We start from the raw sequence: 23,825 nt of genomic DNA, 5'->3' as shown, positions 1-23,825 counted from the left end.
CACCGCTAGTACACCGATCTTGGATGACAATCCTACTCGGACTACGAGGGATCGCCTAACAATAACAACAATTAACTATATACTTATACCAATTCATCAGAGTCCATTTTGTTTTATCTTTCCAGGAAAAAGAGATTTAAAGTGGGCTCAAAGCCAACCTTAAAGACACTGAGAACTGGGAGGCCCTGGCCCTTGAGCGCTCCAGCTGGAGGTCAGCTGTGACCAGCAGCGCTGTAGAATTTGAAGAGGCAAGAATGGAGGACGAAAGAGAGAAACATGCCAAGAGGAAGGCCCGTCAAGCCAACCCCGACTGGGACCGCCTTCCACCTGGAAACCGATGCCCTCACTGTGGGAAAAGATGCAGATCAAGAATAGGGCTCCACAGTCACCTATGGACCCACCACTAGTACACTGACCTTGGAAGCCTACCCTACTCAGACAACGAGGGATTGCCTAAGTAAGTAAGTAAGTAACTCTCAGGGTCCCATAGCATTGAGCCAGGGCAGTTAACATGGTGGCAAAGTGCTTTACATCTAGATGTACCTCCAATTATGGTTTTGTAAATCCCTATATTATATTTTACTAAGAGAGTGCACTTGGGTGTGACTGCTTGCGATAATACACTCCACACCTTTACCTTGCACACACAAGCCCAGCCTTCCATCTTTGGTCACTGTATCTCTGAAATACATTTCAATTGCAGTAAAACCAACTTAAGTAAGCACTTTCAGCCTTGTAAAATAGAAACACCACTTTGCCCTTTGAACAAAGAAGGTGAACAGTGGAGTATAATAATTCGTCTTCCTATTTTTTTGCCTATATGTTTGTTATAGTCAGATAAAGATACATCTACACTGTGGAATGAATGCAGTTTGACACCACTTTAATTGCCATGGCTCAGGCCACTTCTGCAATGCCATATAAAATCCCGATTATCTGCTTTGAATTGGATTATATGCCAATGTAGATTCATATAATCCAGTTCAAAGCAGACAATGTGGATTATCTGCTTTGATAATCTGGATTTTATGCCAGTGTAAAAGAGGCCTCAGTGCTATGGAATACTAGGACTTGAAGTGTAACTGAGCCTCCTTCTACATTGCCATATAATCCAGAATATCAAAGCAGATAATCCACAATCTGCTTTGAACAGGGTTATCAGAGAGCCCTTCCACACAGCCCTATATCCCAGAACATCAAGGCGAGAAATCCCACATCTGAGTGTGGACTCATATAACCCAGTTCAAAGCAGATATTGTGGGGTGCTCTGCCTTGATATTCTGGGATATAGCGCTGCGTGGAAGGGCCCTGAGTCTACGCTGCCATATAATCCAGTTCAAAGCAGATAATATGCATTATATATGGCACTGTAGAGGAGGCTACAATGGGCCTCATATAATCCAGATTAAAGCAGATAATTAAGATTATCCGATTTGATAATCTGGATTATATGGCAGTTTAGATCCAGCCTTATATCATCTTAGTACTTTCTACAGATCCATATAAAATCCAGATTACCTGCTTTGATCTGGATCATATAGCTGTGTAGACTAATATAATCGAGTTCAAAGCAGATAATCTGGATTATATGGCAGTGTATATGGTCACAGATCATAAATAAATAGCTTTTGTCATCTTGGCCGCACTCTGCTGTTGCTTGGGCACACGAGTTCAAGTTTTCTTTGGGAAAGTATAAAAGAGTTCAGAAGTTAATAAGTCACAAACTGTGTGGTTAACCGCACGTAGTTACTTTTATGAATAAGGAAGGCAAAATGCCACTGCACCCAAAACAGTGTAATGAGGAAGAAATCCCCGAGTAGTAGATTCAAATTGCAGCCAAAATGATTTCTGGGGCATTTTTAATGGCGTTTCAACAAAGTCTGTTGATTAGAATGTTGATGTCTCAAAAAAAGCTAACAGAAAGCAGTAGAAAAACAGCACAAAATACAACTCCATCCTTTGCCGACTGTGGTTGAAAAGCCTTTTTCAGAACCCTGCAGATAGTGTTATGATTCTGTCTTAACTGCCATGGCAACATCCTGTGGAATCTTGAAATGTTTAATTTGAAAGAGCACTAAAGTTTTCAATGCTTTCTTCTTGTCTCTTGGGAGCCAGTGTGGTTTGATCGTTGGACTGTGACTCTAGAGAGCTGAGCTTGAATCTTTGTTCAGCCATAGAAACCCAGTGCAGATAAACTGCAAATAATGCAGTTTAACTGCACTGAGCTGCATGATATGATCAGTATTGACTCATTTAATGCAGTTCAATGCAGCTAAACTCCACTATATGGCAGTGTAGATGGGGCCATAGGCAATTTTTCTATTCTGATGCATTTTGGATTTCTGGATATGGGGTATTTATCTGACCTGTGTTTCCAAACCAAGAAAGTATCTTATTTGTATTTCTGAGTATGTCTATGTGTGTATATACACACAGAGATAGCTAGATGGATGGATGGATGGATGGATAGATAGTTAGATAGATAGATAGATAGATAGATAGATAGATAGATGGATAGATGGATAGATAGCTAGGTAGATAATAGAGGGATGGATGGTTGGATGGAGGGATGGATGGAATTGATAGGTGGATGGAAAGGTAGACAGATGGATAGATCTAAGGATAGACAGACAGATAGATAAGTAGGTGGATAGGTGGATGGATGGATGGCCAGAAAGGTAGTTAGCTAGGCAGGCAGGCAGACAGACAGATGGATAGATGAATGAAAAGGCAGATAGATGGATAGGTGTATGGATTGATGGATGGATGAATAGATAGCCAGAGAGACAGACAGACAGATAGATGGACAGATAAATAGATAGATGAGTGGATGGACACAAGTAGATAGATAAGTAGACAGAGGGATGGATAGATAGCTAGATAGAAAGGTGGATGGATGGGTGGATAGATAAGTAGACAGGTAGATGAATGGATGGATGAATAGATAAATGGATTGATGGATAAGCTAGATGGATGGATGGCTAGAGACAGAGACAGACAGATAGATAAATAAATAAGTGGACAGATAAATGATAGATGGATGAACACTGGTAGATAGGTGGATGGATGGATGGATAGGTAGGTAGGTAGATAAGTAGACAGATTAAATGGCCAGGTGGATACATAGATAGACAGATAAGTAGACAGGTAGATGGATGGATGGAGGACTAGATAGATGGATTGATGGATAAGTGAGGACGGATGGATAGAGACAGAGACAACAGATAGATAGATAGATAGATAGATAGATAGATAGATAGATAAGTGGAAAGATAAATGGTGGAGGGGATAGATGGATGGATGTACACAGGCAGATAGGAGGATAGATGGGTAGGTAGATTAGACGGCTGGCTGGATGGGTGGGTGGGTGGGTTGATGGATAGTTAGATAGATAGTTAAGTGGACAGATAAATCTTGTAGGGATAGATGGATGGATGAACACAGGCAGATAGGTGGATAGATGGGTAGGTAGGTAGATAAGTAGGCAGATGGATGGGTGGGTGGATTGATGGATAGTTAGATCAATAGATAGATAGATAGATAGATAGATAAGTGGACAGATAAATCTTGTAGGGATAGATGGATGGATGAACACAGGCAGATAGGTGGATAGATGGGTAGGTAGGTAGATAAGTAGACAGATGGATGGGTGGGTGGGTGCGTGGATTGATGGATAGTTAGATCAATAGATAGATAGATAGATAGATAGATAGATAGATAGATAGACAGATAGATAGATAACTGGACAGATAAATCTTGTAGGGATAGATGGATGGATGAACACAGGCAGATAGGTGGATAGATGGGTAGGTAGGTAGATAAGTAGGCAGATGGATGGGTGGGTGGATTGATGGATAGTTAGATCAATAGATAGATAGATAGATAGATAGATAAGTGGACAGATAAATCTTGTAGGGATAGATGGATGGATGAACACAGGCAGATAGGTGGATAGATGGGTAGGTAGGTAGATAAGTAGGCAGATGGATGGGTGGGTGGATTGATGGATAGTTAGATCAATAGATAGATAGATAGATAGATAGATAGACAGATAGATAGATAAGTGGACAGATAAATCTTGTAGGGATAGATGGATGGATGAACACAGGCAGATAGGTGGATAGATGGGTAGGTAGGTAGATAAGTAGGCAGATGGATGGGTGGGTGGATTGATGGATAGTTAGATCAATAGATAGATAGATAGATAGATAGATAGATAAGTGGACAGATAAATCTTGTAGGGATAGATGGATGGATGAACACAGGCAGATAGGTGGATAGATGGGTAGGTAGGTAGATAAGTAGGCAGATGGATGGGTGGGTGGATTGATGGATAGTTAGATCAATAGATAGATAGATAGATAGATAGATAGACAGATAGATAGATAAGTGGACAGATAAATCTTGTAGGGATAGATGGATGGATGAACACAGGCAGATAGGTGGATAGATGGGTAGGTAGGTAGATAAGTAGACAGATGGATGGATAGATAGATAAGTGGACAGATAAATCTTGTAGGGAAAAATGGATAGATGAACACAGGCACATAGATGGATAGATGGGTAGGTAGATAGGTAGATAAGTAGACAGATGGGTGGGTGGGTGGGTGGACAGACAGACAGACAGATAAGTGGACAGATAAATGGTGGAAGGATAGATGGAGGGATGTACACAGGCAGATAGGAGGATAGATGGGTAGGTAGGTAGATAAGTAGATGGATGGGTGGGTGGATGCATGGATGGATGGATAGAGAGAGAGAGATAAGTGGACAGATAAATCTTGTAGGGATAGATGGATGAACACAGGCAGATAGGTGGATAGATGGATAGGTAGGTAGATAAGTAGACAGGTGGGTGGGTGGATAGATAGATAGATGGATGGATAGATAGAAAAATGGATGGATAAGTAGGTAGGTAGATGGATAGATAGGTAAGTAGACATGGATGGATGCATAAGTAGATGGATGGATGGACAGATGGATAGATAGATATATGGATAGATAGATACAGATGGATGGGTGGAATTGCCATGGCTCAATGCTATGGAATCCTAGGTGTTGTAAGCTTTATGTGTTCACGATCAGGCAAGGGCCAACTTCGGCCCACCGGGTGTTTGGACTTCAACTCCCACAATTCCTAACAGAGTCCCAAACACCCGGAGGGGGGCCTGAGTTTGCCCTGTGCGCCTGGCCCTTTAAGGAGGCGCGCCCCGCCTGCGCCCCTCCTCCCTCCACCCCCCCTCCGCGCTCCGCCCTCTCTGCCTAAGCCTCCGAACTGGAGGAGGGCGTCGCTCTGCTGCTTGTCCTGGGAGCTTGGCCGCCCAGAGAGAGAATGAATCCCTTCCTGATGTGGCCGCCCAGGAGATGCCCGCCTGGCCTCCTCGCCGTCCTCCGGAGCCCCCCGCCGTGCCTATCCCCGCCCTGCCGGAGGGGACTCGTCGTCCTCTCCGCCCAGCGCAAGGGGCTGCTCTTCCGACAGGTGAGCCGCATCCCAGGGCGCGTCTACACCTTAGACCCAACACGGGTTGACCCCACTTGGAACTGCCCTGTCTCGTTGCCGTGGAATCAGCCAAGTTGCGCTTTTGCAAGGTCTGTAGCCCTCCCGTGGTGCCTCACCAAAACCCAAATTCCATAGCGTTGAGGCAGAGCACTTAAAGTGGGATCAAACTGTGTTAATTCTACAGTGTGGATGCATTCAGTGCCCTTTCAAAGATGGGGCCTTTGAAAGACTTTGAGGGCTTCTTCTGCACTGCCATAGAATATCCAGATTATCATATTTGATCTGCATTATCTGGCAGTTTAGACTCATAACCAGGTTAAAAGTGGATAATCCGGATTATATTATATGGCAGTGTAGATCTAGACTGAGGGCCCTTTCAGGCAGGTCCTATATCCCAGGGTCTGATGCCAGATATTGCTTTTTAAATTGGATTATATGAGTCCACACTGTTATATAATCTGGGATAAACATAGAGGATAATCCAGATTGTTATATGGTAATGTAGATCTAGACTGAGAGCCTTTCCAGACAGGCCGTATATCCTAGGACCTGGTCCCAGGTATTCCGCTTTAAATTGGATTATATGAGTCCACACTGCTATATAATCTGGGATGAATGAATTGGATAATCCGGATTATATTATATGGCAGTGTAGATCCAGACTGAGGGCCCTTCCAGACAGACCCAATATCCTGGGATCTGATCCCAGGTTTTCTGCTTTAAACTGGATTATATGAGTCCACACTGCCATATAATCTGGGAAAAACAAAGTGGATAGTCTGGATTATATTACATTATATGGCAGTGTAGATCCAGATTGAGGGCCCTTCCAGACAGTCCCTATATCCCAGGATTTGATCCCAGGTATTCCGCTTTAAACTGGATTATATGAGTCCACACTGCCAGATAATCTGGGATAAACAGAAAACTTGGAATCAGATCTTGGGATGTAGGGCCTGTCTCGAAGGGCCCTAAGAAGAAATGTTACTACGGCCTAATCTGCACTGGCAAAGTCCCATCATCTTTACCTTCATATCAGGTTGTATGGCCACTGTAGAATTAATGCAGTTTGACACTACAGTAACTGCCCTGGTTCAAAGCTATGGCATTCTGGGAGTTATAGTTTCACAAAGTCTTTAGACTTCTGTGCTATTGAGTGGTGGCTGCTTCACCAAGCTGCAGATCCAATGATTCCATAGCACCGAGTCACGGCAGATCAAGTGGTGTCGAACTGTGTTAATTCTACAGTGTGGATAAGTGTTTCTCAACCTTCCTAATGCCATGACCCCTTAAGAGTTCTTCATGTTGTGGTGACCCCCAACCATAATTATTTTCATTGCTACTTCACAATGGTAATTTTGCTAATGTTATGAATCGTAATGTAAATATCTGATATGCAGGATGTATTTTCGTTCACTGGGCCAAATTTGGCACAAATACCCAATATACCCAAATTTGAATACTGGTGGGGTTGGAGGGGATTGATTTTGTCAGTTAGGAGTTGTAGTTGCCGGAATTTATAGTTCACCTACAATCAAAGAGCATTCTGAACTCCACCAATGATGGAATTGAACCAACCTTGGCACACAGAACTCCCATGACCAAGAGTAAATACTGGAAGAGTTTGGTGGGTATTGACCTTGAGTTTTAGAGTTATAGTTCCCCTACATCCAGAGAGCACCGTGGGCTCAAACAATGATGGATCTGGACCAAACTTGGCACGGATAATCAATATGCCCAAATGTGAACACTGGTGGAGTTTGGGGAAAATCGACCTTGACATTTGGGAGTTGTAGTTAGCAGGGATTTATAATTCACCTACAGTCAAAGAGCATCCTGAAACCCACCAATGATAAAATTGCCAAACTTCCCACACAGAACCCCCCATGACCAACAGAAAATACTGTGTTATCTGATGGTCTTTGGTGACCCCTCTGACACTACCTTTGGTGACCCCTCTGACACTGTTGTAACTTTTGTAATTTCCACCATCTGTTGATTGAGCTGCAAGTGATTAGCACTAATTAAGAAAATAAAATTTGTTGACACTGATGTTTATGAGGAACCCTATGGAGCGGCTAGAAAGGAAACGTTTAGAAAAGAATCAATTTTAGTACATAAGAAGTGTAAACATCATTTATATAGTAAAGATTATTTGATACTAGCGTGGGTACCAGTGTTGCCCAGGTTATTTGAAAAAGACAGTTTTTAATTGTACCAAATGCATAAGGTTGTGGGTGAACTACAACTCACATCATGCCAGGTTAACCCCGAAAAATTCCATCAGTATTTAAAGTTCATTATGTTGGGCAAGTTTGCTCTAGATGCATTGTCGGTGAGGTTCAGTGTGCTCTCTGGATGTAGCTTAAACTACAACCCCCACTATGTTGAGTTCAGTCTCCTAAAACCCCTTCAGTAGGTTGAGTTAGTCAGGAGGGTTCTGTGTACTAAGTTTAGTCCAGGTCCATCATCAGTGGAGGTCCCAGTTTCTCTGTTTGTGGCTGAACTACAATTCCCAGAAAATAACGTCTTTTCCCCCTAAACCCCTCCAGTAATCACATTTCGGCATATCAGGTATGTGTGCCAAGTTTGGTCCCAATCCGTCAGTGTTTGGATTCTCAGTACACTCTGGACGTCGGTGAATTACAACTCCCGCAAATCAAGGTGAATTTTCCCCAAAGACCTCCAGTATTTTTTTTGCTGGTCATGGGGGCTCTGTGTGCCAATTCCGTAGTATTAAACTCTTATAAGGGGTTGGTTTAACCTCCAGTTTGGTACAAAAACTGAATTACTGTGTTGCAAAAGGATGCATGTCTAAAAAGCGTGTTACCAACATGGAAAGTTTGGAAAGCTCTGGTTTAAGGTCAGGATATGGCAGATTGGTGCAGGGTGGAGCTGGTAATCAGGAGATGGAGATTTCGCTTCACTTCCTAAAACTTGCATCATGTTCCTATGCATTGTCACTTTGGATGACTTCACCTTCCAGTGACCCTAGAGTTTTCTTGGCAAGGTTTCGTCAGAGGAAGCTTGCCAGTGCATTCCCCTTTTGGGTCTGAGAGAGAGTGACCTGCCCAAGGTTATTCAGTGAGTTTTCATTGAATCCAAAGTCCGGACTTGGAAAATCCTAGTTCAACATATAGCTACACTGTTTTGCATGTTCATTGCAGCCCGAGGAGTATATATATGGAGGAGTAGTTGAGGGCTATAGAAGCCAAAAGCATCCCTCAAAATAAGTTTTTTCTAGCGTTGCCAAGAAGAAGACTTTGCAAATCATTCACCCTGAAGCTATTCTAATTGCTCTGTTTGGTAGCATGTCTTGGCTCTTTTCTTTGTAGTCCTCTGCTGCATTTCTAAATGCTGAACTGAAGCTTCAAGGTACTACAGTGTTAAATATTTGGAATTGAAGGGAAATTGAATGAGGACCATAGAATTCTTATAGTAGGGAGTGGCTCTCAATTTGCAACCTCTTTGAAGAATTCCATATACAGGTTGAGTAACCCTTGTCTGAAATGTTTGGAAGCAGAAATATTTGGGATTTCAGATTTTTTTTCTGGAGTTTAGACTATTTGCATATACACTATAAGATAGATGTCTAGAATTGTATACATTATGCTCATGCCTGTTAGAGCAGACCAAAAAAAACAACATCAGATGTCTTGGCTAGTTCAATTGACAAAACACATTAGGAATTGTGGACTTCCGATTCTGTATTCAAATCTCTTAGGGCAGCGTTTGAGGGCCAGGACCCCGGGGGGGGGGGGGTCACGAGGGGGGTGTAAGAGGGATCGCCAAAACCATCAGAAAACACAATATTTTCTGTTTGTCATGGGGGTTCTGTGGAGGTAGTTTGGCCTAATTCTGTCGTGGGGTTCAGAATTCTCTTTGATTGTAGGTGAACTATAAATCTCAGCAACTACAACTCCCAAATGTCAAGGTCTGTTTTCTCGAAACTCCACCAGTTGTCACATTTCAGCATATTGAGTTTTCGTGCCAAGATTGGTCCAGATTCATCATTGTTTCAGTCCACACAGTGTAGGTGAACTATAACTCCCAAACTCAAGGTCAATGCCCTCCAAACCTTTCCAGTATTTTCTGTTAGTCATGGGAGTTCTGTGTGCCAAGTTTAATTAGATTCCATCGTTGATGGAGTTCAGAATGCTCTTTGATTGTATTTATCTTTTCTGCAAGGAGCAGTGAAATGGCTTCTGGATTTTTCTGCATCATGCAACAAAATCATTTTACTTCCTTAGAGTGCTGTGTCTATTTGCGCTTGTTTTATTTCTACATTTATAACAGCACTTTCCTCCAGTGCTGGCAAGGTGACACATAACTCTTATCTCTTGACTCACTTTATTCTCATAACAACATCCCTGTTTGGTAGGTCTGCGAGAGATTCGAGATCAGCCTGCGAATTTCATGATTCCAAGGATTCGAACTCAGATCTCTCATGTCCCTGACTAGTCCTGTAAATATTACCTTGTCTTGACTCTGAATTTGTATATTTGGAGGAGGGTGCTTTTCGATGCATCGGGTAGCAAAATGTCTCATCTTAGCTCTTCCAGTCTTATTACCTTTTTTCCAAGTTCTTACAATAATAATATTTCTCCAATACAATACAATACAGGCAGTCTCTGAGTTACAAACATCTGACTTACAAATGACTCATAATTAAGAGACAACAGAAAGTGAGAAAAATCTACTCATAGGAAGGGAAATTCATTCTTGAAGAAGTTATTATCACAGGGAAAAGGTGTCTCCACTGAAGCATTGCCATCCATCCTGGTTTCTACAACAAGCCATTTTTTTTTTCAAAATCTAGAGGCACAGAGGAGTCAGAAAAGGAAAAGAAACTAGCATAGAATTGGTGTCAAAGTGCTAAGGTCTTTTATCAAGGAAGAGCCCTTGGTTAAGTGTTGAGTAAGACATACAATGCATATAAACATGCAAATTTGAGGCAGGGATGGATATCATGCAGCCCTCTAGAGAAGCGTTTCTCAACCTGGAGGTCGGGACCGCTGGGGGGGGGGGGGGGGACAGTTGTGAAGGAGTGTCTAAGAGATAGCCAGAGACCATCAAAAAATACAGTGTTTTTTGTTGGTCGTGGGGAGTTTGGCTCAATTCTATCGTTGGTGGGGTTCAGAATGCTCTTTGATTGTAGGAGAACTACAAATCCCAGCAACTACAATTCCCAAATGTCAAGTCTATTTTCCCCAAACTCCACCAGTGTTCACATTTGGGCATATTGAGTATCCATGCCACGTTTGCTCCAGATCCATCATTGTTTGAATCCACAGTGCTCTCTGGATGTAGGTGAACTACAACTCCAAAACTCAAGGTCAATGCCCACCAAACACTTTCAGTCTTTTCTGTTGGTCATGGGGTTTTTGGGTGGGAAGTTTGGCCCAATTCTATCATTGGTGGGGTTCAGAATGCTATTTGACTGTAGGTGAACTATAAATTCCAGCAACTACAACTTCCAAATGTCAAGTCTATTTTCCCCAAACTCCACCAGTGTTCACATTTGGGCATATTGAGTATCTGTGGCATGTTGGGTCCAGATCCATCTTTGTTTGAGTCCACAGTGCTCTCTCAAAGTAGGTGAACTACAACTCCAAAACTCAAGGTCAATGCCCACTAAACCATTACAGTATTTTCTGTTGGTCATGAGAGTTCTATGTGCCAAGTTTGGTTCAATTCCATCATTGGTGGAGTTCAGAATGCTCTTTGATTGTAGGTGAACTATAAATCTCAGCCACTACAACTCCCAAATGACAAAATCAATCCCTCCCCCAACTCCACCATTATTCAGATTTGGACATATCGGGTATTTGTGCCAAATTTAGTCCAGTGAATGAAAATACATCCTGCATATCAGATATTTACATGGCAATTCATAACAGTAGCAAAATTACAGTTTTGAAGTAACAACAAAAATAATTTTATGGTTGAGGGTCACCACAACATTAGGAATTATATTAAGGGGTCGCGGCATTAGGAAGGTTGAGAACTACTGTTCTAGATGTTGCTGGACTGCAACTTCCAGTAGTTTTAGCCAACATGCCAATAATGCTAGGAGGTACAATCCAACAGCACCCAGAATGTTGCATATTTCCAAGCTGCACTCCAGATTATCTGAAAATATGGTTTGTGCAGAGTGGGTTGTAGAAGTGGAATTGCTCAGGTGCCTTGGGTGCCCCGGGGAAGAAAGGGCAGAGGGATCAAGGGGCCTTCTAGGGTAGCAAGGACGACGGAGGAGCAAAGCTCATGAGAGAAGATATGTTAGAGTGAGATAAATGGTGTAAAGTCAGGCTGTTGAAGGAACAGCTAGATCCAGCAGTTGATATGGAGCTTGTAGCAAGGAGGAACTTTATGATCAAAAAGCCCCGTGAGAGTCCATCAGGGTTTCCTGATGACAACAAACCAATTTTTCATTTTTTTTTCAAATACAGGCAGTTCCTGGTTATAAATATATACAGTTCCTGGTTATAAATATATACAAACTACTCATAGTTGAGAATGGGGATGAGACAACAGGAAGTGAGAGAAATCTCCCCATCGGAAGGGAAATTCGCTCCTGGAAGAGTTATTATGGAGGAAAAGTGTCTCAACTGAAGATTTATCCCCAATCCTTGTTTCCATAACAAACCAGATCTTTCAAAATCCTATTGTTACAGGGAGAGAAAGTGCAGCAAATCTTCTGAACAGGGGCAGAGACAGCAAAACAAACACCGAAGGGATATTAACCCTTCCCTATGCTGTCTAAAACTATATGGCTGGAGTAACATTTAAACATATATACGTACTAATTCAAGAGCAAGCCTACAGAAGTTATCTTGTTCAAAACTAGGGAATTGCCTACATTTTAAAATCTTTCCACTCATCTCCCAGAAACTTTTTTGAGTTTGCAGTTTCTTAATATTCCTTGACATTGCTGTTGGATTGAAGTGGGATGGGCCTGTTCCTGAAACCCTCCGCGCAGTGCCAAAAGTTCCCCAATCTAAAAGTGAGTCAATTGGAATTCTACCTGTCATTTTGAAATAAGAAATATGTTTTATTCACTCCTCCATCCTCCCCCATCCCCAGAAAAAAGGGTAATTTGGAGATGTTGAGGACTACAAAGATAGCGTTGAGGAGCACCAGATTAATAATAATACACTTTATTTATATTCTGACTATCTCCCCAAGGGGACTCAGAGCAGATTGCAACATACACAGATAGGCAAACATTCAATGCCCCTGGTGGCACAGCAGGTTAGACCGCTGAGCTGGTGAACTTGTTGACTGAAAGGTGGGCAGTTCAAATCCGGGGAGCAGGGTGAGCTCCCTCTGTTAGCGCCAGCTTCTGCCAGTCTTGCAATTCGAAAACATACAAATGTGAGTAGATCAATAGTTACTGCTTCTGCAGGAAGGTAATGGCACTCCATGCAGTCATGCTGGCCGCATCACCTTGGAGGTGTCTATGGACAACTGTTCAGCTTAGACATAGAGATGAGTATCACCCTCAGAGTCAGACACGACTATACTTAATGTCAGGGGAAACCTTTGCCTTTACCTTACGCACATGTTTTTATAATAGAACCAATAAGGAAATGACATTTATAACCTGGGAACAAAAATCATGTTGCATAATATTATGCAGCCTCTTAACATCTCAATTATCTGCTCAGTTCATGGTGTGATAGAATTTGGGTGATGATTAAGTATATCATCTCAATTCATTTGCCATTCAACTTCAACATATGGGAAATTATGTGTGATAACATTGATATGGATATTTACGAACGCTGGAAAATACTGATAGGAGGAGGCTGTAAAATGTCTGAAGATAAAGCTCGAAGCATTAGAAAAGTTCATTGCCAACATCAGAAAACTTGCCACATCAAGAGACTTATGTACATATGAAATGAAATAGCTACCGGCAATTACAGATTTAACTAATTGCAATGTCTTTAATTTTTTATGCAAATTCTGAAAAAATAATAATGTTGGTATCAATCCCAGCATGGTATAATGCCCGGAGTGTTGAATTATAGGGATCTTGGTTTGTTTCCTCACTCAGCGATGGAAAGATACTTGGTGACCCTGGGGAAGTCACACATTCCCAGCCTCAGAAAAGTCCATAATCGATTCACTTTTAGGTTGCCATAAGTTGGAAATGACTTGAAGGTATACGGCAACAACAAGGAAACCAAACTAAGCATGTCCTTAGATTAAAAGCAGTGTGATATCATTGTTCAAGTCTTCAATGAGGATATGTTTTGTTTATAAAAAATCAGGATACAAATCCGTCAAATAAATATAGAGGATGTAAGTGTATTCTGTTAGAAGAGCCAGCATGGTGTAATGATTTGAGTGTTGGGCTATGGTTCCGAAGACCAGGGTTCGAATCTCACCTTGGGCACAGAAACTCATTAGGTTACCTTGGGCAATAATAATAATAATAATAATAATAATAATAATAATAATTATCATCATCATCATCTTTATTTAAACCCCCCCACCATCCTCCCAATGGGGACTCGGAACGGCTTACATGGGGCCAAGCCCAGACAACATATTACAGCAAAATAAAACCAGAGCATAAGCAACAACCAACATCATCAAAATTACATAAAGGGAATACACACACACACAGTCATAAAATAACATTCCAATAAGCAAAATCACAATAACAATGGGCCAGGGCACATGTACAGGATATGCACAATGGAGGACCTTCTTGCAGCAACACCAGAAGCACTCCAAGTGGCCAGATACTGGTCAAAGGACATTAACCAACTACCAAACTCACAAATGTTGTATTTTATCTGTTTGTTTGCTTTGTTCTGTTAGAACAAACGCAACAAATAAATAAATAAATAAATTTGCAGGGAACTCGTAAAAACACACAGAGTTGTGAAGCTAAACTTCCCATTTGGAGGGCATGTATTCCAGTGACAGAAGCATTGAGGGGTGCAATGGTGTCATATTGTGCACCTATTCGCCAAAGGCTCAGAGGAAGAGCCAGGTTTTAAGGTTCTTTTTTAATTATTCTAGTGAAGGGGCTTCCCTGATCTCTCCAGGTAATGAGTTCCAAAGTCAGGAAGCCACAGAAGAAAAGGCTCTTTCCCTTGTGCCCACAAGACAAGCTTATGAGATTGGTAGGGGTGAAAGGAGGGCCTCCACGAAGATCTAAGGGCCCGGGTTGGTACGTGGAGAGAGATACGGTTATGAAGGTAGGCGGGTCCGAAGCTCTCAGCCTCTGAGTATGATGGCATCTCTGAACAAATCTTGCCAATGAAAACCTGTGATATGGTTGCCTGAGAATGTCAAGAAGTGTCCTGGAGGCACACAACGACAACAACAAATATTATTTTACACTTTTTCTCATTCAGAACTCTAAATCAAATGTTTCTTCAGGAAGTGAGCAGACGTCCATTTTTGTGTGTCACCAGAGCTTCCCATCCGTGTCATCTGTGGGCTAATCCTATATCTTTTTGTTCCATTCCTACAAGCTTTTTGAATCAGCAAGCTTCACCTATACCTACTTGCTGGCAGATGTGACAACCAAGGAGGCAGTTCTGATAGACCCAGTTCTGGAGACGGCCAAGAGAGATTCAACCCTGGTGAAGCAACTAGGGCTTAATTTGATCTATGCAGGTGAGTTTTGTCTCATGTTGAGCCCTACCAAAATCCCACCTTTTTCAGCTGCTTTTAAAATGTGCCTTATGTGTAAATGTGTCCCAATTATTTTATTAGAGAAATGTGTCCCAATTATGTTGTATATTTAAATTTCTCACCTGCTATTTTGAGTTATTTTATAAATATATTCTGATGTTGCCTATTTTCCTGTTTATTATTTGAAGTGCTGCATTATACTATGTTTCTCAGGCATTGAATGTTTGCCAATCTTTTGTTGTACTTCCCTGATAGGGTGGTATAGAAATGAAGTTGATTTCCTTGTCTTAAATGTCGTGATTTTTATATTGTTGATGTACTATTTATAATGGTTTTGTATTGTTTTTTATTCTGTATATTCCATTGCTGTGTTTTGTTGTATATTGATGTATTGCATTGTTGGGCTTGGCCTCATGTAAGCTGCCCCGAGTCCCCTTGGGGAGATGGTGGAGGGGTATAAATAATAATAATAATAATAATAATAATAATTATTATTATTATTATTATTATTAGAAACACAACAAGATGAGTCCACAGCAGACAAGATCACTCTGCTGGCTGTTGTATTGGATCACATGTCGGACACTTCCTAAGTGTCTAAGACTGTATTGGCTGTTGAGATGCTGACCTTGCTGACCAAAAGGTCAGTGGCTCAAATCCGGGGAGCAGGGTGAGCTCCTGCACTTAGCTCCAGCTTCTTCCGACCTAACAGTTTAAATAGTAATAATAATAAAATAATAATAAAACATGCAAATGTGAGTAGATCAATAGATATGCTTTGGTGGGAAGGTAATGACGCTCCATGCAGTCATGCAGGCCACATGACCTTGGAGGTGTCTGCAGACAATGCAGACTCGGCTTAGACATTGAGATGAGCATCACCCCTAGAGTTGGACACGACTAGACTTAATGTCAAGGGAAAACCTTTACCTTTACTTAGGTGAGAAAATTTGAATGCAGGAACTACCTATTAATCTTGGATTTGTGAGTTGGATGTGACCACTTGAGAAATTCTTTGGGACCAATTTGGGATTCCAGGGGACCAGATTTTGCCACTGCACTTTTGGGTCCAGCATTGGGTGATTTAAATGCAATATTCCTTGGCAGGGGGTTGGACTGGATGGCCCATGAGGTCTCTTCCAACTCTTTGATTCTATGATTCTGCAATAAAATAAGGTTTCCCTCTTTCTCTTCCTTCTCTTTCCCAGTCAACACCCATTGCCATGCTGATCACATCACAGGCACAGGACTCTTGAAGGATCTTCTGCCAGGCTGCCGAAGTGTCATTGCCAAAGACAGCGGTGCTTCTGCCGATATCCTCATCCAGGAAGGGCATCTCCTGAAGTTTGGGGCATTTGTACGTCACTTATATCTCTGAAACCCAATATGATTGCTGGGGTTCAAAGCAAAGCTTAGAATATTTACTTATTTGGACTACAACTCTTGGGCTGACAGATTATGAGAGTCATAACCTCCTGCTCAACCCCACTCACTGCCCTCTTATTTAATAGGATCTACCTCATACTTTTCCATTTTTTGTTTATCCTGTCAGGAGCAAACCAAACAGTTGTGTTGCATTTTTAACAAACAAACAAAAAACACAAAGTTTGCAAGCTTGGTAGTTGATTAAACAAATGTCCTTTGACCAGTAGCTGGCCACTTGGAGTGCCTCTGGTGTTGGCGCAAGAAGGTCCTCCTTTATGTATGTAGCAGGGCTCAGGTTGCATTGCAGCAGGTGGTCTGTAGTTTACTTTTCTTCACACTCGCATGTCGTGGATTCCACTTTGGGCAATGGGATCATCCTGGTGTAGAAACAGCACTTAAGGCTTCAATGTCTTGCTATGCCTTGCGTTTTTTGCAGGCCTTGGAGGCCCGTGCCACCCCTGGGCACACAAATGGCTGCTTGACTTATGTGCTGAATGACAAAGGGATGGCCTTCACTGGGGATGCTTTGCTGATCCGAGGCTGTGGACGGACAGATTTTCAGCAAGGTATGGAGGTCCGACAGTGTTACTGGGTTGCTGTGGAGTTTTCCGGGCTGTAAAGCCATGTTCCAGAAGCATTCTCTCCTGACGTTTCTATGGTAGGCATCCTTGGAGGTTGAAGGGTTTGTTGGAAACTAGGCAAGTATATATATCTACTAGCTGTCCCCTGTCACACGTTGCTGTGGCCAAATCTGCATGTGTGTGCATATATGTGTGTATATATTTGTGTGCATGTGTTTATATGTGGTTTTGCACATGCATTGTAACGTATTTTTTTATTTTTTGGCTTTTTAAGTCTCTTCTGTGTTTGCCAGTGTTTTTATTAGTGATGCTCACTCCTTGGCCTGATAGGTGTATTGTGTCCAAATTTGGTGTCAATTCATCCAGTGGTTTTTGAGTTATGTTAATCCCACAAACGAACATTACATTTTTATTTATATAGATGGAATGTCCAGGGTGGGAGAAAGAACTCTTGTCTGCTTGAGACAGATATGAATGTTGCAATAGGTTAGCATTTAATGGCTTGCAGCTTCAAAGCCTGGCTGCTTCCTGCCTGGGGGAATCCTTTGTTGAGAGGTGTTAGTTGGCCCTGATTGATTCTTGTCTGGAATTCCCCAGCTTTTTGAATGTTGCTCTTTATTTACTGTCCCGATTTTATTTACTGTCCTGAGTTTTGCTCTTTATTTACTGTCCTGACATTCCACAGATATATAAACCTTACTTGCTTAGTTTCCAATAGACCTCACAACCTCTGAGGATGCCTGCCATAGATGTGGGCAAAATGTCAGGAGAGAATGCTTTTGGTACATGGCCATACAGCCTGGAAAACTAATAGCAACACAGTGATTCCAGCCATAAAAGCCTTTGACAAGACAATGGCCTTGATCTCTATTTTTATGGATCACTTTGTTATTCTCTCTGTGTGTGTTTTCCTCTTTCTTATTCTCCCTTTTTCCTTACATACGTAGTATGCGAAGACATGTTTCTGGCGATCAAAGGTGACAGCCTGGAAAACTCACATTGATTCCGGCCATGAAAGCCTTCGACAACCTACAGTGTTAGTCGATCACAGAGTTGGAAAAGTCCCCAAGGGCCATCTATTCAAGCATGCAGCAGTGCACAATCAAATCACTTCTGGCAGATGGTCATCTGCCCTCTCTCTTCCTGTAGTTTGAATCCATCACTCTATGTCTTAGTCTCTAGAGCAGCAGAAAACAAGTTTGCTCCACCTTCAACTTGAACTCTTTCAAATGGGTACCATGTCAGATCTTAACTTTAGGAAGCATGGCCAAATAATAGATTTTAACATCTAGATCAGGCATGGGCAAACTTGGACCCTCCAGGTGTTTTGGACTTCAACTCCCACCGGCTGTTAGGAATTGTGGGAGTTGAAGTCCAAAACACCTGGAGGGCCCAAGTTTGCCCATGCCTGATCTAGAGGGACAAAGCCCGAGAACCACTGCATTGCTTAGAAGAGTTGAGTGGAGATGTTCCTAGCTAGGTGGGCTTTCTTTGTGGGGCTGGATCTATTGGGAAACTTCCAGAGCCACTGGGATGGATACACTAGTCAAGCAATTCTGGCTGTTGTAGCCTCACAGTGGACTTTTCCAAACTCTGATCAGGAGCAAGGCCAGGGACACACAGTCAAGAGCGGGGCCCACTGAACTCATTTGCTCTTTGTTGGAAAGCTCAGGAGAAATGAGTGAAACTTTTTGGCCGAGTGGGTGTTCTGATTTGCCAAAGGAGCGAAGGTTGGAGGAAGAACTCCTTGGAGGCTTTTAACCTAGTTGGTTTCCTTTGTTGCCTCAGGTTGCCCAAATACCCTCTACCGGTCGGTCCATGAGAAAATCTTCACACTGCCTGGAGATTGCTTGATCTACCCTGCCCACGACTATACAGGTGAGTTTCTGAATCCCGTGCAGGAGCAGAGCTTGGGGAAACTATGGCTCTCTAGCTGAAGTTGGACTCCAATTCCACCTGCCTTCGTAGCCTGATCAGATCAGAAGCATCATCTATCTCATTGACATCTGAAGAAATACATATTCCCTTGTCTCATTGCTTGTTCCACTGGATGATTTCTAGCTCTGAGACTATGCAGATAAAGACTGCTCCTGATCTATTTCTTAGAGGTGAAAGTTTTTTTTAAACCACAAATCTCCAGTAATTACATGATAAAAACTTTTTGCTGGTTTGTAATTTCTGGTTTCAACCACTAGATTTGTTTATGATTGAGCTCACGTAAACCACACTGGAAGGCTCTTTGGCTGCAGATTAGTCCTAAAACATTTCAGATAAATAGTCAAAGATCAAGTCCCGGTCGGGGTTGGCTTAACACGCCTTCCTCTTGGCATGTTTCTCACTTTCGCCCGCCATTTGTGCCTCTTCAAATTCTACAGCACTACTGGTCACAGCTGACCTGCAGCTGGAGCGCTCAAGTGCCAGGGCTTCCCAGTTCTCAGTGTATATGCCAGAATTTTTAAGGTTGGCTTTGAGCCCATCTTTAAATCTCTTTTCCTGCCCACAAACATTCAGTTTTCTGTTATTGAGTTCAGAGTAGAGCAACTGCTTTGAGAGACGGTGGTCGGGCATCCGGACAACGTGTCCGGTCCAGCGGAGTTGATGGCGGAGGACCATCGCTTCAATGCTGGTGGTCTTTGCTTCTTCCAGCACACTTACATTTGTCCGCTTGTCTTCCCAAGAGATTTGCAGGATTTTTTGGGAGCAATGCTGATGGAATCATTCCAGGAGTTGCATGTGATGTCTGTAGATAGTCCACGTTTCGCAGGCATATAGCAGGGTTGGGAGGACAGTAGCTTTATAAACAAGCACCTTGGTCTCCCTACGGTTCCCAACCTTTTTTTGACCAGGAAACACTTTGACCAGGGACCATGCTCCAACGTTAGTATCAAAAGGGTTACAAATTAGTTTTTGGTCAACTTTGCTGATTCAGAAAATTGCATTGGATAGACCACATCAGCTCCAACTTCTGATACAGAACATATGACATCCAGTAGTCACCATCTGCTCACCCACAAAAAAACCATATTTAATAATCTAGAGCAAGTAGTCTATCCAATGCAATTTTCTGAATTGACATCCGAAATAACCCCAGGAACAGGCCTAGAAATGAATACATCAAGGAAAAAATTTTTTTTGGTTGGTCTGTATTATTATCTGTGGATTATAGGGGGAAATGTCCTGCTATTCATGAATTATAATCCCTCCTTCCTCTTGCAGGCCAGACTGTTTCCACGGTGGAAGAAGAGAGAACCCTGAATCCTCGTTTGACCTTGCCGCAGGAAGCTTTTGTGGAACTGATGAACAATCTGAATCTGCCCAAACCCAAACAGATCGGTGAGCTTCAATTCTCTAGTTTAGGGAGAGGAGCCAAGGCCAAATCTTCTCTGTCCTCCATACAAAGCACAGCAGATGCCTCACACACAACAGTAGGCATCCATGTGGCAGAAGGCACATTGAGCTTAAGCCACAAGCAGCAGAGTCAGCCTTAACATTTCAAAAGGTTTATTCAAAACAAAGAACTACATTTTCTAGATAGGAAAGGTGGGGTCTAAACTATCTAACTACAAGGGTTGAAAAAAAAGTAATGCTTCCACTGTATTGTCGAAGGCTTTCATGGCTGGAATCACTAGGTTCTTGTGGGTTTTTTCGGGCTATAGAGCCATGTTCTAGAGGCATTTCTCCTGACGTTTCGCCTGCATCTATGGCAAGCATCCTCAGAGGTAGTGAGGTCTGAACTCACTACCTCTGAGGATGCTTGCCATAGATGCAGGCGAAACGTTAGGAGAAATGCCTCTAGAACATGGCTCTATAGCCTGAAAAAACCCACAAGAACCTAGTAATGCCTCCACCTTCGTAACTCCTCAACAGATGGCAGTACTGGTATGCAGCAGGTACTGGCTTGTTCAGTAGACTCTCTTCTGCAATTCCATTTTGGCGGGAAACCTTAGCATTGACTGGTTGTGTTGTTAAAGTGCAAAATATGGAACCCTGCACAGACGGTCCTTACAGCAGAAACTGATCCCCCTGCAAATGTATCTTGACTCCAAAATCACACTCCTTTCTCTTCCCTTGAGAAAAGGAGCAAGTGACCAGACTGCACATTCCATTGCAGATCTGCCATTCCCAAAGATATACCATCTCTCTCCTTCCCATGGAGAAAAGTGGTGGATGGACCAGACTCCTCCAGTCCGCTACACTTGTGGAATATTAGAAGGTCTCTTACATAGGAATATTTCTTGCTGATGTTGTTCTAAAATTGTAAATGAATGATAGATGTTTTTATAGCCTGAAACATCCTAGCTTCATTTCAGTTCCGGGCAGATATTGACTCTCCTTAATTGGTGTTGATAAACCTAAGGAGCCTTGTGTTGACTTCCTTCTTAACATAAGGAACCTTGTAAACATTTCCTTAACTTGACCAGGGGAGCATTTACACAGTTAAAACTTGTGTGCCCAGCTGTGCCTGTACCTTGTGAAGTCTGACTTGGCCGACTGTGGTCCATGCTCTTGTTACATCCCAAATAGATTACTACAACACACTCTATGTGGGGTTGCCCTTGAAGACTGTTCAGAAGCTTCAAATGGTCCAAAGGAGGGCAGCCAGGTTACTAACAGGAGCGGCGCTCAGGGAACACACTACTCCTCGGTTGCGTTAGCTTCACTGGCTGCCAATTTGCTATCAAGCACGATTCAAAGTGCTGGATTTAGCCTATAAAGCCCTAAACGATTCCAGCTCAGCTTACCTGTCCAAACATATCTTCTCCTATGAACCATTTAGGAGCTTCAGATCATCTGGGGAGGCCCTGCTCTCAATCCCACTTTCCTCGAAAGTACAATTGGCAGAGACGAAGGACAGGGCCTTCTCAGTGGTGCCCCCCTGGCTATGGAACTCCCTCCCTAGAGATATTAGATCGGCCCCCTCCCTCCTGACTTTCCAAAAAAAGTAAAGACCTGGCTCTTTGAGCAAGCTTTTGAGAATGCAGCGAAATAGATATAACGGAACTACGAATAATGAACATGGAATGACCAGACAATGTTACTGGAAAACATTTTTAACAAGATGACCCCAATGACTATATGCTTTAACAGTTTTTATTTATGTTTTATACTGTAATGTTGATGGTTTTTAATGACACTTTTATGAATGCCTGACATCGAATTGTGCCAATCTGTAACCCGCCTTGAGTCGCCATATGGCTGAGAAAGGCGGGCTATAAATATCGTAAATAAATTAATAATAAATAACTTAAAGAGCCATTGTCTTTGATAACGTGTAAAACATGTTGTTTTACAGTTATTTATTTGTCACTGTTCTCATCAGAAACTTTTAATTACAGTCCATGAATTCTTGTAGTTTTAATTACAGTCCATCCAGGCTTCATCTTAGGATGGCATCTCTAGACTATAAAGACCCCAACCATACATCTCTCATATATTTTTATGCACCACACTGCTCTTGATCATGTGGGATCTCATGCTCACTCTTTGTCATCACCTGCAGATTTTGCAGTGCCTGCTAACCTCAAGTGTGGAATCCAAGATGCACCTGCCTAGCCACACGCTTTCTCTTCTGGACCATGTCTCCTTCAGCTTAATTCCAGGGCATCGGAAGGAACTCCCGCCTTGGCAGTGTGATTTATCCATGGGGTACAAACAACCTCAAGACCACTGTATGGTAGTTGAAGAAGGAAGATGAAAGGAGAGACACCAGACGGCAGTCAAATGCATCAGCTGTTGTCGATTCTGGATCTCCACCACCTGTACCTATATGAAGTAATGCAGCGTTCTTTAACTTTTGGCTCTAAGCAGCCTTTGGGCCTGCTTTGCAGCAACTGTTTCCATTGGCAGACCTTGCCTTCCCAGCCTTGTGGTCCATTATACTTCTTTCAAGGCTCCATTGCACTATGGTTTTCCATTTTACCCTTGAGATTTCAAAACTGAATTAAAAAGCAGATAGTCTTATCCGGTGAATGTCTGGAACTCAGGGTAGCCAGAATTTTGTATGTGAATGTTCTTTTTTAAAAATATGAAATAAACATTGTTTCTTGTTGGGGTGTTGTAGGTTTTTCTGGGCTATATGGCCATGTTCTAGAGGCATTTTCTCCTGACGTTTTGCCTGCATCTATGGCAAGCATCCTCAGAGGTAGTGAGGTCTTGTTTCTTGTTATTCAGGTGGACTTTCAAATAAAATGGGATTTTGCTGGGCAAGCCCTCGGTTAACTCAGTTCTCACTCTCCAGATAGTGCTGAGATAATCATAAAGTTAGAAGGATGAAGTTCATAAGAGTTAGACTGGATGAAGTTCAATACTGATTTCTTGGGTCTTCAGCCCTGTTCCGTTTTTTTTTAAAGACCCCGAGTTTGGAGTTTGAGGTGTCTCTATGTTTTGAAGAACAATTGTCCTCCTCTCTGAATTTTTAAAGTTTTCTTATAGCAAAAGTGCCATCTCATTGATTCATATAGAATTACACAAAATTTGAAAATTTTCTGTTCCTGGTTTGAAATGGTTATTTCCTGTTTAATTCTTCAGTACATACTTTGAAAGTAATTGTTATATTCGAGAAATTTATTTTTTGTGACTGAGGGTAGTACTTTTGTTTGCAATGTTGCTTTATTTTTTTGATCGGAAACGAATTGGAGTTGCTTCTGGTGTGAGAGAATTGA

General features: G+C 42.2%; 1 protein-coding gene across 1 annotated transcript; it reads left to right on the top strand.

Annotated features, from left to right (window-relative positions):
• The first annotated feature begins 5,245 nt into the window (after positions 1–5,245).
• On the top strand, positions 5,246–23,212 carry LOC137095526 (persulfide dioxygenase ETHE1, mitochondrial-like). The gene is made up of 7 exons (XM_067462286.1): positions 5,246–5,479; positions 14,995–15,139; positions 16,366–16,514; positions 17,019–17,148; positions 18,952–19,041; positions 20,380–20,496; positions 22,664–23,212. Exons 1-7 carry the CDS (start codon positions 5,333–5,335, stop codon positions 22,714–22,716), a joined length of 831 nt encoding a protein of 276 aa, XP_067318387.1. The 5' UTR covers positions 5,246–5,332; the 3' UTR covers positions 22,717–23,212.
• The last annotated feature ends 613 nt before the right edge of the window (positions 23,213–23,825 follow it).

Source organism: Anolis sagrei, chromosome Y (genome assembly GCF_037176765.1).
Source record: "Anolis sagrei isolate rAnoSag1 chromosome Y, rAnoSag1.mat, whole genome shotgun sequence".
Classification (NCBI taxonomy): domain Eukaryota; kingdom Metazoa; phylum Chordata; class Lepidosauria; order Squamata; family Dactyloidae; genus Anolis; species Anolis sagrei.
The sequence above is the reverse complement of the archived record's forward strand: the minus strand, read 5'-3'. Positions and strand labels throughout refer to the sequence as shown.

Excerpts from the sequence above, each read along its gene's own strand:
- LOC137095526 (XM_067462286.1), top strand. The coding sequence starts at position 5,333 with ATGAATCCCTTCCTGATGTGGCCGCCCAGGAGATGCCCGCCTGGCCTC. Across the intron at positions 5,480-14,994 it reads AGGGGCTGCTCTTCCGACAG|CTTTTTGAATCAGCAAGCTT; the intron begins GTGAGCCGCATC and ends CATTCCTACAAG. Across the intron at positions 15,140-16,365 it reads GCTTAATTTGATCTATGCAG|TCAACACCCATTGCCATGCT; the intron begins GTGAGTTTTGTC and ends TCTCTTTCCCAG.